This window comes from Taudactylus pleione, unplaced genomic scaffold, assembly GCF_031769625.1.
Source record: "Taudactylus pleione unplaced genomic scaffold, aTauple2 ptg000803l, whole genome shotgun sequence".
In the NCBI taxonomy this organism is placed as follows: Eukaryota; Metazoa; Chordata; class Amphibia; order Anura; family Myobatrachidae; genus Taudactylus; species Taudactylus pleione.
Window position 1 is genome coordinate 2,453,154 of NW_028285205.1, and position 14,228 is coordinate 2,467,381.

The 14,228-nt window shown below is 39.8% G+C and overlaps 1 protein-coding gene and 1 long non-coding RNA gene across 3 annotated transcripts in view; one reads left to right on the forward strand and one right to left on the reverse strand.

Annotated features, from left to right (window-relative positions):
- The window catches only part of LOC148474881 (uncharacterized), a 317,124-nt gene that overhangs the window by 267,133 nt on the left and 35,763 nt on the right, over window positions 1-14,228 (forward strand). The window lies entirely within an intron of this gene.
- Window positions 6,433-14,228, reverse strand: part of TSHZ2 (teashirt zinc finger homeobox 2) — a 208,290-nt gene continuing 200,494 nt past the window's right edge. For both annotated transcript variants that reach the window (XM_088458048.1, XM_088458049.1), the window contains exon 2: window positions 6,433-12,363. In XM_088458048.1, the coding sequence (XP_088314174.1) occupies window positions 9,308-12,363 (3,056 nt within the window). In that variant the 3' untranslated portion in view covers window positions 6,433-9,307. The remainder of the gene's footprint in view (window positions 12,364-14,228) is intronic.

Below are 14,228 nucleotides of genomic sequence, written 5' to 3' on the forward strand. Positions count from 1 at the left end.
ATTTCCAAAAAGTACTAGCTCAAAAGGACATATCACATGTAAAAGTGCAAATGAGTATTGTAACATGAGGAACAATGGTTTCTAGTGTCACTTTAATTCACAGGTGTTCATTCTAGCACCCTGCACCTGTCACAACCAGTGCAGTTCCTCGTTCCTGCATGGGGTATCTTTGCTCAGGTGCTTCGAGCACACTCAGCTGATGCAACAAACTTCTGCTATACAGACCAGTGTAAGCTAGAAGCACCAGAGCAGAGACACCCCAGGCAGGAAAGCGGAACTGCACGGGGTGTGACAGGTGCAGGGTGCTAGTATGAACCGTAAAATGCGCCATTGGACAGACAGACCTGCCATGCTGAAATCATACAATATCCTTGCCATACACTGTCAGAAAAGTGGTCTCTGTCTGTCTGATGGCGAGTGTCAGGTTCTTTGTATGTGCACTGTTGGTGAGTCTGCCTGCAGAGCGCATATACTGTACTTTACAATGCTGCCGATATCCGAGCACATATTATCGCATCTGTCGGACATGCTGGAAGAATTTTAATGACCGATACTTGGTGCTCAATTGTGACCATACACTGTGCAATCATGAGCCCAAGCAGGTGAGAATTGGCTAATACAGTAGGACTAATAATTGCACATTGTATGGTCACCTTTACAAACATTAAAAACTTAAATTGTGTTTCCAAATGGCAGCACTAGGTATGTAGGCACACAATCAGACTCCACAAGTTGTGATTCTGAATAAATAAAAAACAGAAACTATAACTTAACTACACTGATTACAGGGCATTTCCCTACAGTATAGTTCTTAAATAAAATATAGTTGAGCAGAGATGTATTAGAGATTCTAACTGGTTGCAAGCCCTGCACGCACTATAAAATGTGTCCTGACATCATTTACTGTACTTTTAGCTCAGCCACCTCCCTATGAGACCTGCTACACTCTTTTCCAACACTTAGGTGTAGCATGTACAATACCAGACTGGAAATGACAAATTCTGTGGAATATATGCGAATGATAGCTCCGCATTATAGCTGATGTAACCCAATTAGATCGGAAGTGAAATAATGTGATAAAATGTGAAGTGAATGTTTAGAGAATGGAATATCTTTTAATTGGAAGAAAATATCCACCAACAAGGTTTAAAGAAGCACCAAATGAATCTAGGGTCCCGATTTGATGGTATACAGTAGTTTGTTTACGTGTTTGTAAGTAGAAATTCTTGCACATCTCAGTGGTGCAGTCAAATCCAGTAGGAGAACTTCTATATCAAGAACATTTTAATTATTCATCTTTACTTAGCTACGTAGATATATAATATGAACTGATCAACCACCTTACTGAATGTTGTGTAACTGGAAAATATACAGTACATAAAGGCTTGTTGCATGTATGTATGACTCTAAAATGTTTTGAAGTTTAAGAGAGACTGAAGAGTAATACAAGAGTCCTACAAAGGGTGATTTACAGGGTTGGACTGACTCACAGGGGTACAGGGGAAATCCTCGATGGGCCCCACTGCCTGAGGGCCCCACCACTTACTCAAATGTCAGGTTTCAGACTGTGCACTTGAATTATGCATTGTTACTCTATTAGAGGTTCAGCTACATGGTCTCTAATGTCTGTGCAAGCCTCTCTGGAGGCTGGCCTCATCCACTGTGGTAACTGACAACAGCCCAAAGAATGGGCCCCTGCCACTACATACCCTCGGTGGGCCCTTCATGCTCCAGGCCGACACTGGTGATGTATTATACCAAATAGGTGATTTCTTTAATATCGTTTAGGGACATTTCTTTAATATTGTTTGTGGACTATGGAAGTATACTGAATGTGGACAAACCGTCCAATAATAGATTATATTACTAATGTAACTTGCCATCTCTTAAATCAGGAGTACTGATCATTTTAACCTATTGTATTAATATGTTTCTGTAAAGGAGGCACATAGGATGAGATGTATAAACCGAAAGAGGACAGGTGGAGAATTGGCCAAAGCAATCAACCAGCTTCTAGTTATCATTTTATAGAATGTACAGATGTGGACAAATGTATTGGTTCCATTATGGCTCAACTGAACATTCTTCATTCCTCCTGAAATGTAATGCCTGCATGTCTTTGGTATGTAGTAGAACAATGCAAAGAAACTGGAGAATAAGCAACAGTTTTTCTCTTTTCACAAAGATATTCTCACATGGCCTGGACAGATTTGTTGGTACCTCTTTGAAATATCACTATAATCAAATTAGTTATTATGTTTTCTAAGTAATTTCTTACTTGAATTAGCATCAGACGTCTTCTAATCAGTCACTCAACCTATTTACATGGTGAAAAGTAGTCTTTGGGCACGATTCTATTCTGCGCGAAGTGAATAGCTCTGGGAATCAGCTCCTGGAGCTATTCAATACACCGTGCAGCTAACCCCGACTAAGGATTTATTCTCGCACCCCTCCAGGAATGCAAGCAGAAATCCGACAAAAGTCCTGACGCAAGGCTGTTTTCTGCCCATCGCGCCGGGAAGTTAGGTCGGGGAATGCCCGTTGTCACGCCTTAAACAGGGTGTTTAGTCGCGAGAACGGGTATTCTCTGACTAAACACCGCACACAATTGAATAGCTCCGGGAGCTATCTCCCAACGCTATTTACATCGCGGGCAATTGAATCGAGCCCACTGTGTTGTTTGGTATTATGTGGCAGTGCACCACACTGACCATGGACCAGAGAAAGCAAAGAGAATTGTCTTGGGAGATCAGAAAGATAATTATAGCCAAGCATGTTAAAGGTAAAGGATATAAGACCATCTCCAGGCTGCTTGATGTTCCCGTGACTACAGTTGCAAATATTATTAAGAAGTTTAATGTCCGTGGGACTGTAGCCAACCTCCTTGAACATGGCTGCAAGAGGAAAATTGACCCCAGATTAAACAGGATAGTAAGAATGGTAGAAAAAAAGCTAAGGATAACATCAAAGGAGATGCAAGATGTAGTACTTTAAGGTACGTCCTTGTCTGATCGCAACATCTGCCACTTTTTGAGCAACGGTGGGCTCCATAGAAGAAGACGACCCAGGATATTTTTTTTTTTTTTTTAAAACACAACAAAAACCCAGGCTGGAATTTGCTATAGTGCATACTGACATGACACGATGCTTCTGGGAGAATGACTTTTGGGTAGATGAGTCAAAATTGGAGCTTTTTGGCAAGTCACATCAGCTCTATGGTTAGAGGAATATATGGGTCCTCCAACAGGACAATGACGCAGCTGAAAGCACCCAAGAACTGATAAAAATAATACATTGGACTATTCTCAGGTGGCCTTCTATGAGCCCTGATCTGAATCTTATTGAACATCTTTGGAAAGAGCTGAAACATGCAGTCTGGAGACGGCACCCACCAAACCTGAGACAGCTGGAGCAGTTTGCTCAGGAAGAATGGGCCAAACTACCTGGTGACAGGTGCAGCAGTCTCATTGTGTGCTATAGAAATTGCTTGATTGCAGAGATGGCCTCTAAAGGTTGTGCAACAAAATATTAGGTTAAGGGTCCCTTTATTTTTGTTCAGGCCATTTTCATTTGTTTTATTTTTAAAATATTCAGTTGAATCAAAAATCAATCGCAAAGTCTGATATTTATTAAATATGGAATAAATAATGATGGATGACAATTACTTTCAAATTTGTCCATGTCTGTACTTGACAAATGATAGCTAGAAGCTGATAAGAGCAACACCTGCTCTTGTCCTTTCGAAGGTTTGCTACCCCCCCCCCCACACTTCTTAGTTTTTAATGGGAGTTGCCTCTTAAGGAACTTTCACCTGCTATACAAAGGGGCAGTGGTTAGGTTGAGGGGTTCTCTGAAGGTGGGGGGAAAAGACGTATCCGATTTGTTTGGTCAAAAATATAGTTTACAGCTGATGTAAAAATAAATAAATAATTGCAATGTGTTAAAAGTGCTTAAGTTACAGTTAGTTACCGAAACCTCTGATGTTACTGGGGAAGACAGGCTTCATGACTCTGGTGCTCTTTCCTTGTGTGAGCCAGTTAGGAGTCATAAGGTTCTGGTTTCCATCATTTTCCTAGAGCACTGGGCTTTAAGCCTTGAGCAACATCTGCCAACAGCAACATAAATGTCATGAAATGGTCCTGTGTAAACACCAAGGTGCAGATTGATAATGCAATGGCTGAGAAAGGAGAGCAAGAGGCCAGATGTTTCCATACGGAATCACTAAAAGCTAAACTCTTACCATTCAGAGACACATGTGGACAGGCGTAAGATCTATCTTGTTTGGAGAACCATTGAATGTAGCATACCGCTCTCATAATTGTAAGTTACGGATACTAAAACAGTTCTGCCCATGGAACTAAACAGACTGATGTGATGAAAGATAGTCATGTTCTGTAAACTCTGTCGGGGAGCATTGTGTAATAGTCATAATACAACATACTGTAGGAGCAAGTAGATAATTTCACACGCTCTGCCTTGCACACACATTTACACACATTGGCACATTCTTGGACTCGCCAACCAAAACATGTTTGTATGTGCACACACATATACTTACACAGGCTTATCCATTAACACAAGCATACATGTACTTATAGACACAGTCTTGCATACGTACATGAGGGAACTTTAAGAATGACCCCCTGAGGAGATATGGGCTTCGGGTAGGACAGAGTAACAAGTTAATTCACTGACTTGCATTATACAGGGAGAGACTGGGTAAAGAGCTCAGCATTTGGGATGAAATGTTCTCTATGAGAAAATGGTAATGAGAGGGAGTATCTGGAGCTGCGTAGGGACATCCTAGGAGCTTAGGCTGTGTTGCTGCGTTAAGCAATTGATGTAAGCTAATTGCAATATATTCATGGAATAAGTGGACACGTGCTATATTTGAATACTTGCCATATGTAACGCTATTCTAGGAATTATTAAGGTCAAGGATATTGGGGAAAAGAATGTTGGTAAAGCTGGCAGACCCTGACAATGGACCCTAGCAAGAGGTTCATCATCTAGTTTGGTCTCACATTGCTACACACACAGGACCTGATTCAGACCTGTTCGCTATCAAGCGATCACTCGTTGCTGGCGATGTTAGCAAATGTGCACATGTGTATAGTTCGCAGTGCGCGTGCGCAATCTAGTACTAGTGATCGGGATGCGCTCGCTCGCCCTGCAAAGACAGCCCAGTGGAATGAGTGACAGGAGAGGCCATTTGTGGGTGGTAACATGGGCAGGGCAGTAGCAACGGGGGAGTGGAGTTGCGGACGCAGGCGTGCCTGAGTGTTTCAGTGCTGTTTCAGAGGCGTGCATAATTAACCGGCAGCGTCATAGTACACGTCACCTGGTTGAATTATACACTGAAGTGTTCGCAGTGCTTGCGGTAGGGTACAGTCAACCACAAGCGCTGCAGTCAGATCCGATGGAACCCGATGTGCGGCTAGTTGTATATTCTTCCTGGAGATGACGTCCACTAGTGGGCGGCTAAGGGCAGGCTAGTGGGCGTCTGAAATCACAAAGTGATTGCTCACCAAGACATAGTTGGCTTGCTTCTACCTTGCCTTGCGAGCACCTGCCTTGACGTCACTTAGCTGAATTTCTATATGCTGGGAGCGAGCGGCCGCATCTAGCGAGCGGGTCTGAATCAGGCCCCCAGTCTTAGCAGCTGAACCTAGTCTGCCTTCACTTGGCCATTAGTGTGCTAGGACTATGGCCGCCCACATTTCTGACACTCCTTCCAACCATATTTACAACCAGTATCCCAATCACTTTGGATCAGATTACTATTGGGTACAGGGCTTGTTTCATAGTGATATATGACAGTAAACGGCCATCTTATATGGAGATTCTAGAAGAAGGAGACCAGATAGCTACCGTTATACAGTAACTGTCTATGCAGTAAAATATCAGGATCACTTGTTGCCCATTATACCTGAACACCATAAGTTCAAGTTTCAAATTGTAAAGCGCGACGGAATATGCTGCGCTATATAAGAAACTGTTGTTAATAAAATATAAATAAGTTACAAAATGAAAAAAGGGTAAACGTCAGTCCTGTAAGGAACTTTCTTCAGAAACTGGCTGCTCTATATTACAGCTCTACACCACAGGATGCTCTGGTTTTCTCCCACACTTCAAAGCCATACTGGTAGGTAAATTGGATTCTGATGAAATTAGCCCTGAAGTGTATGTTTGTTTGTGTGGTGTTAAGGAATATTAAGTATTCTCTGAAAAGTGCTTCGTATTATGTAGATGCTCAATATACTCCAACACTCTCCTCCAAGCCTCATATCTTTTGCAGGATGTCCATGTTTTAGTGCTACAATACACACACACTGCTAATTAATAACTGGACGTTAAACGCTTTGGTCATTAAAAAATAACAGTTTAATTAGTTGAACAGTAATATTCATTTTTTTAATCATTATAACCTGCTTAAATATGAATAGTTACAGCATTTATATATTACAAACTTAACCGATTTAAGTATTCGCCTTAAACAACATATGATAGAACATTTGTATTTAAGTTATATTTGCAAATAAGAGATACATCTTTAGCAAGTTAACATACCGTACAAAATCAACTTCCTGCGCATGTTAACGTTTCATAAACAATCCAAGGCATATAAAGAACCTCTCATTTTTTTTTGTGCTTTTTCCCCCATTGCAAAATTATATTGCACTATATACAGTAAGCGCCAGTTATACCGCTAGCAGTCTGTGGCCGCGGAAGCCACACTTCACTTTTGACGTCAAAGATTTGTAGATCCAACCATGACTATAACATACATTAACGTGAATGAAACGAATAAAATATGTAACTAAGCATTATTTAATGTTCTATTTAACAAATGAGGTGTAACAACATTTACCTTGCTCACTTTTAAATTTTGATGTTGAGCCCATGAATTCTGTATGGAGGCACAGGTAATGCTTTGGAGCAAAACTGAACTTTTATCATATGGGATATATACAATAAAAGTTATCCTATAAGAAGTGTGTGCTGGGAGGAGTGCAAAGACATATATTGTTTCCCCCTGGTGTCTGACAGCCTCAACTGTAATTCTTAAGCTGGGTACACACCATACAGTGGTGCGATGCAATGTAACGATACATCATGCGTGTCTTACACACTGCAAGATCCGGTGTACGACGGCGTGATGTATAGTTACATGCTGCATGTAACTGCACTGCCTCATTCATTGCATCATCCCATCTGCCTCCATTATCAATATGGTGGGTACACTTTAACAAAGGTGGTCCCGTCCTACAATATCTGGATTTCAGTGCGTCTTCATGCAATTTTAAAAAAACATCTGCAAATTACTTATAAACTGAATAGTTAAAATAGCAATTACAACTGTCACAGTAGTTAAAAACTCAGTCAGTGATGGATACACCCAAATCACTATCGGAAATATTATGGACCAACCTATTGCTTGTTAAAACTACTAGGAAACAGTAACATTCACCAAAAGGATAAATCGTCAATGGCTATTATTTGAAAGGTACAATGTTTTTTAAGTTTTAATTCGAAAATCATACCATTTGTTTTACATTTTTACCATCATGTTTTTTAAAAGTAGCCTTAATAAGTGTATTGGTATTAATACCAGAATATTTTTTGTGGATCTGTGATTTGAAAATAAACTTTTAACATAGTGTAATAAAATAATTAGTAAATTTGCCTTTTTAAACTGGTTATGTTTAGGCCCATTCTAGTATGAATCCTTAGTGACATTATGTAATGAAATACATAACCTAATTTTGGTTTCCAGTTACTTTTCAGTTTCGACCACGGTAAATCATTGTACTACTGTATTGCAGAATCCCAGAATAGGTGAGTGTGTGTACTCGCTGATCTATGCTTAGATCTCTGCCAGCAGTGATTTGTGGGATACACACATATTCATACATTTTCTCCAGTAACAAGATGGTGAATGTGCACATCCTATAGAATGTGTTATGGCTGAACAATGCTTGTAAATTATTCATGTAGCACAACAATGATTCTATACTTTTTTCAGTAACAATTGAACAAATTGCTCAGCTGTTGTTAACCTATAGCTCACATCAGCTATGCTGCATGTTCTATATTGAAAACACGGCTCAATACTAACCAACGTCCTTCCTCCTCATTCTATAACTGCATAGCTGCTATTAGTCCAATCAACCAACGTTGCCTCTAAATTTGTTGCTCACACTACTGATGATGATGATCTATTTGATGATATATGTGCAATGTACATTCTTCTTTTAAACGAAAGTGCTTATTTTTATCTTTTAAAGAAAAATCCAGCATTTGTACTGCTGCCTTTGTCCAATTTGAAATGGTTGAATCAGACTCTGTGACTATGTCATAGGGTGTCCATCTGCATCGGATCAGATATCCATTAACATTTCTGCATCCACTTTGCTGAGAAAATGGAGCATTAAACATGCGACAGTATGTGCAATAACCCCATCATGTCATGTTGACTTTATAATAATCTACTTTTTGATGTTTAAATGAGAGTTTTCAATAAATATTAACTTATGGAATCTGAACAATAAGAACATGTGGGGATAACAGTATCGGACATGCAGTTAAGCAAAATTTTGTTGTGCAATTGGGCAATACTAAAATATAAGAACATTTTCAGGGACAAATCTACAGAAAAAAGATATTTTGTGGAAGTTTGGGGTAGTTGACTAAAGTGGTTTCTGCTAACATTAAAATGGTAAGGATTTAAATGTAAATACGGACTTCAAATTTATGAATAATGAGTATATATATATATATATAATATATTTTCACAAATGCTGGGATATGCCTTGTTGAGTGCCTTAAATGACATGTGTAAAAAATACTTAGTGAAAGCGCTACTATTGTCTAAAGGAAAAAAATGCACTTTGAGGTGTAATAAATAATAAATGAGCCAATAATGGGAGTCTTTTTTATTTGTATAGGTATCCTAGCGTATTTAGTGATATTGTTTTCATTTAATATCGCTGTATTCTACATAATGTACAGTGTTGGAATGTGGCACTTTGGGTCTCTTAACCTACTTAAACTGTGTCTTGTCGCAGTGTATGTAAATCAGGAGTGATGCAATTCCACAGAGTATGGTTTAGCAGCAGCCTTTTGTAAAACCAAAGGAATTACGTTTCTGTATGTGATGGGTAGACCAGTATATACATCAACATATACCTTTACACTTCAACAAGTTTTCTGCTTCTATGAAAGCACTCAAGCCCGTTCTGTTGGTTTCATAAACTGTACAGTCACAAAAAGAAATTAAACTACGAATAAATGCATCATTTACAATCTATTCCTCGTCAATTTCGGCTACAAACTGTGAATGATGTTCCGGGGACTTGCTGTGTGTTTTGCTCAAGTGCAGCTTAACTGCATGCTTGCTGGCAAATGTCCTACAACACAATTTACACTTAAACTTACAGTCTGTATCTTCTTCTCCCGTTACGGACTGAGGTGACCGCTGAACAGTCACCCTCGAAATTTCCTTCTCTACCTTGGTTTGCTGTTCAACTGCCAGCCTATTCATATCTTTCATTTGGAACCCAAGATGGGTCTCTAGGTGGCTTATATAGCTGGAAGGTGTTCTAAACTGAGAGGCACAGTCACTGCAATAAAACACAGGGTGTCCTTTGTCCATGTTTTTCAGAAATTTTGTCCCACCAGTTTTTCTAAGCTGATACTTTACATTGGCCAACCAGTGGCTGATTGTAGTCATGGAAAGTCCAGTAAACTTGGAAATCTGCATCCGTTCTTGGGGTCCAAGGTCCGATAACAAATATTTACCTTCTGAGGTCTGAAAAAGACTTGAAGCAAACTGTGCTTGTAAGACGAGGAGATGTTGAGGATTCCAGTTGGATTGTCTTCCCTTTCTTTTATGTAGGGATGAGACATCTGTTGAGACTTCTTCAAAGCGTCTAGTATCCATCTCTATTTTCATGGAGGCCATTCTGGCAGAATTGACATGCTTTGGGGTGGTAGCTTTTGGTAGAATTTTAACCATATCAGCTATGTCAGACAGAGCATGTTTCTGGGGTGGAGAGGTGCAAGACTGGGCCTTTGCTGACTCAAGTTTCCTATTCTTAGATTTGGTAAGATCAATTGGTTGGTCATTGGTTTCAAACAAAAAGCGTCCAGAAGACCGTGGTGGAGTTGGACATACAACCGTTTTTTCTATACGAGTCACAGGAGGCTTCTGGAACATGGTAATTAGACTTGTGGGATTTGAGCTGGCTGGTGGCCTCAGTGACTCAGAAGCTTTGCCTAAGTGATTGTTTAATACAGATTGTAAAGCACTGAGAGGATTCACACATGGAATATCAGGGGAATGATTTGCTGAACTACGTAGTGCAGAACAATCTTCACTACCCAGAGAAGGCTCCATGGGTTCCAGGAATTTTGACTTTTCCTCACAAGTTTGCTTAGTTTTCTCCTCATGCTTTGGGGAACTGCGGTCTTTCCTTGTTGCTTCATAAAAGGCTTCTGTTTTTGGTGACTCTTCATTTTTATCTACCTGCATCACCTCCATCTTTATGATCTCTTTTGTCGCTTCTTTTTCAGACTCTATGTCCTCTGATTCCTCTTTCACTTGTGTAGATTGAGATTCAGGTGGAGCATTTGAAGGAAGTGGAACAAATTTACACTTTGGAGCAATGGGCCTAAATTTGTTGGAGAAGCTGGGTCTCATTTGCATTACTTGAGAACCAAGGGACACTGAAGGTTTCATGACATCTGAAATTTGGTATGCAGCATGAATGCTGGGATAAGCACTCCAGCTTGGTGTTCCATTTTGGGCTTTGTTAATAGCAGAGGTTACAGTGTTTTCTAGAGATTTCAAAATGTCTCCTCCTTCTTTTGAGCCATCTTCCAAATCTTCTTCCCGAAGGTACTGGTATTTGAGGGTTGGATCTAGGGGCTTTTCCAGAACATCTTCATGTTCATCGCTAGTGTCTGCTTTTTCATCTTTATTACCATCTTCTGAATTATGCACTAATTTACAATCTTTACTGATCATCATTTCAGATGTTGATTCTCCAGAGGGAGAACTAGCTGATGGCTTTGACGGACTGTCACCTGATGGTGAATCTGAGAGTGACTGCATCTTTTCTACAGCTAGAGGGTCCAAGACCAACTGTTTACCTTTCTTTGAGGCTGAATTGGTAACTTTCAAGAAATGTCCAGTGACCATCATGTGTGTTGTAAGTTGTTGCAAAGTGTCATGTGAACTCCCGCATTCCATACACTTCAGTATTTGAGATTTACAGGCTTCAAACTGCCAAGTGTAACTGGCACCATTCTGATACCCATATCGATTGTTAGAGGACAGCTGGGAATTTGAGTTCTTCGGTGTGGAACAGTGATCTACAAAGGAACCTGTGGTTGAATCTGGTGAGCATGGTCGAGTCACTTCAAACACACGTTTCTTTGCAGAGGAGACCATTTTTGACGAGATGCTTGGAATGGGTTCCTTCAAAGGCACTTTTTGGTAGTGTTTTGTTTTAATCATGTGAACACTTAGATCTTGGAGAGAATCAAATGAATCACCACAAAACATGCATTTTAACACTTTCTGTGCATCCTCCTTGTCCATGTCATGAAATGCCCTTTTCCGTGGCTTTGAATAATTAGCAGGTCTGTGCTTGTCTTTCTTGTGGTTATCATCTTGGTAATGGCCAGTGTCATTCATATGCACAGTTAATTCCACCAAGGTGTCGTAAGCCGCGCTGCACTGTTTGCAACGGAACCTACTTGCTCCGGTGAAGACTGTGCCGTACATTTTGGTGTTTTGTCGGTACAACTGAACAGAACTGAAGAGGTTTGGTTTGGAAATAGATTTTGTAGGGAAATTTTGCTGTAAACTTTTAGAGAGTGCATCTTGATGCCAATCAAACTCTCCTTTATTGGTTCCATTACGGCTGTCACATACTTTTCTCGCTGTGTGAGGCATTTTAAGACTTAGTCCCAAACTTGTCCAGTACGAGTCAGACAATATGTTGGCATAGGCCATCTTCATTTTATCCATGCAATCCTGTGCCTCTGGTTGGAGCCTGGGTAGCAGGTCTGTTTTTTGGTCCTGAGCCTCTTTAGAAGATATACTTTTTATGTCAGTAACCTGATCACTGGCATCACTCACCAAGGATTCACTTTCACCATCTTGATTGCATATGTGACTACCTGGGGAATTTTGGAAACTGATGCTTGTCTTGGGGTCTCCCACTACCTCTTGTTCCTCATCTGTGGGCGAGTAAGTGCTGTCCTGTAGTGGAGTGGCAGAGTTGCTGTCATCATCTTCCTCCTCTTCATCTTTTATGCTGTCACCCTTCAAATCTTCTTCTTCTTGGAAATATCCTGAAGATGGAAGAACACAGAGTACAAACTTAGTGCAAAGTCACTTTATAATCACAGAACACTAAAACAAATAACTTCCATTCATTCTGTGCCCATTCTGTTTTCAAAGACACAAATCCTATCTGCTCGTTGGCTTCCATTGACATTCCTTATTTCAACAAGTAAGTCCCAACTCTTATCCAAAATCAATATGCCTTAAAACTAAAACTTGAGAATTAGCTGTAACATGTATCTGTAGAAAATTCTGGATTTTATTAGCTATAAAGACCACTAAAATTAAATTATAGATTAAATCAATAGAAAAACTAGTTACTAGAAACATTTAAAAATGTATATGTAAGTTTGAGGCTGATTAGTTGGTACTTTCTCTGCCCGCCCCCTTTGTCTGTGCACATGATACTTCTATCTGTATACCTGTGTAGGGACACTACAAAAAGCCTAAACTTGAAAACTACAGTATGAATTGCTGCTGGTATTATAGAAAGACAGGGGCACAGAAAGAGCTCTGCTGAGATGTCAAATAACCTATAAAAGGGTTCTTGCCAAAATAAAAGGGAAACATTTTCCTATAACATATTTTTGACCTAATAACCATATAAGATACAGTATAATACTTCCAAGTTACAGCAGCTAATTAAAAATAGAGAAACAGGTTTACATATTCTTTTCCCCACTCCAGTGTTTATTGCCCCCTGAATGTCCTTCAGAATAACTTGTGATGGCTCTGCTGATAACCTTCAGAGCCGGACAATCCTTGAAGCCACTTGACCAACACACCTAAAAAAATATCTAAAAATGAAATGCCTTTATGGGACACGCATCATTGCCAGTAGACAACTTATAAGATCTGACTGACATGGGTGACTGGCTGTATGTATCCTGTGGTCATCAGGATGGAGAAAATAATGTATAATACAGCAAAGATACATTTTGGCCTCTACAGCAGGGCTGACTGAAGCAGGCATTATCCAGAAATTGATCCTTCATGGTCACTATGAGTAAGTTGAGCGATCTTGGGGCAAACAGGCTGAAGACTAATGCCACATATCCACCTGCCGAATGAGGAACGTTTGAACGATTACGACATCGTAGTCGTTCAGTCGTTCCTCATCCTGTAGGTGCCTATGTCGTTCAGTGCATGCACCCTCCCTCATCCCCGAACATGGCCAATCTGTCGTTATCGGCAGATTGACCGTCATATTCAGGCGATGATTGATGTCGGAAACTACCAGCGGGAGGGTGCATTGCTGGTCATTTCCGACATTATACTGCTCGATTAATGAGCGACTGAACATTTACAATGTCTTAATCGTTCAATCGCGCTGTTTAATCGGCAAGTGGATACGCGGCTTAACAAACTGTCTGTTGAACTGTGTGACAAGCCGAAGCATGATCTATCAATTTAGGTATCAATTTTTGCTACGATACTATTTGCGCATAAGGTTGTCGTGTGTATATATATCAACTACCCAAATGACAAAACTTATAGGACATTTGTGAAATCCTGTAGATCAAAAGGTGATCTGTCAGATCTATAATACATTTAAGGCCAAGAACTGCAGGTGGCTCTCCCACCTAATCTGACAGCCAGTCCTAAATTCTAGGCTCCAAAATCAAATTCAATCAACTGGTACTTTTTAGAATTTTGCAACAATACTCGATACCCTTATTGCTGAAAACCCATATTCAATAAGGAATGATTTTAAAATATACACCTTTTTTATTGTATAGTAATTTAAATTTTTTCAGATAAAATTAAATTATAAGATTGATCGTGACAAATTAGATATTCTAATAGTTATAGAAAATGTTTAATTAATATCCACACAAAACAATCTATTTATGCCATACAGTAAGTGTAACAT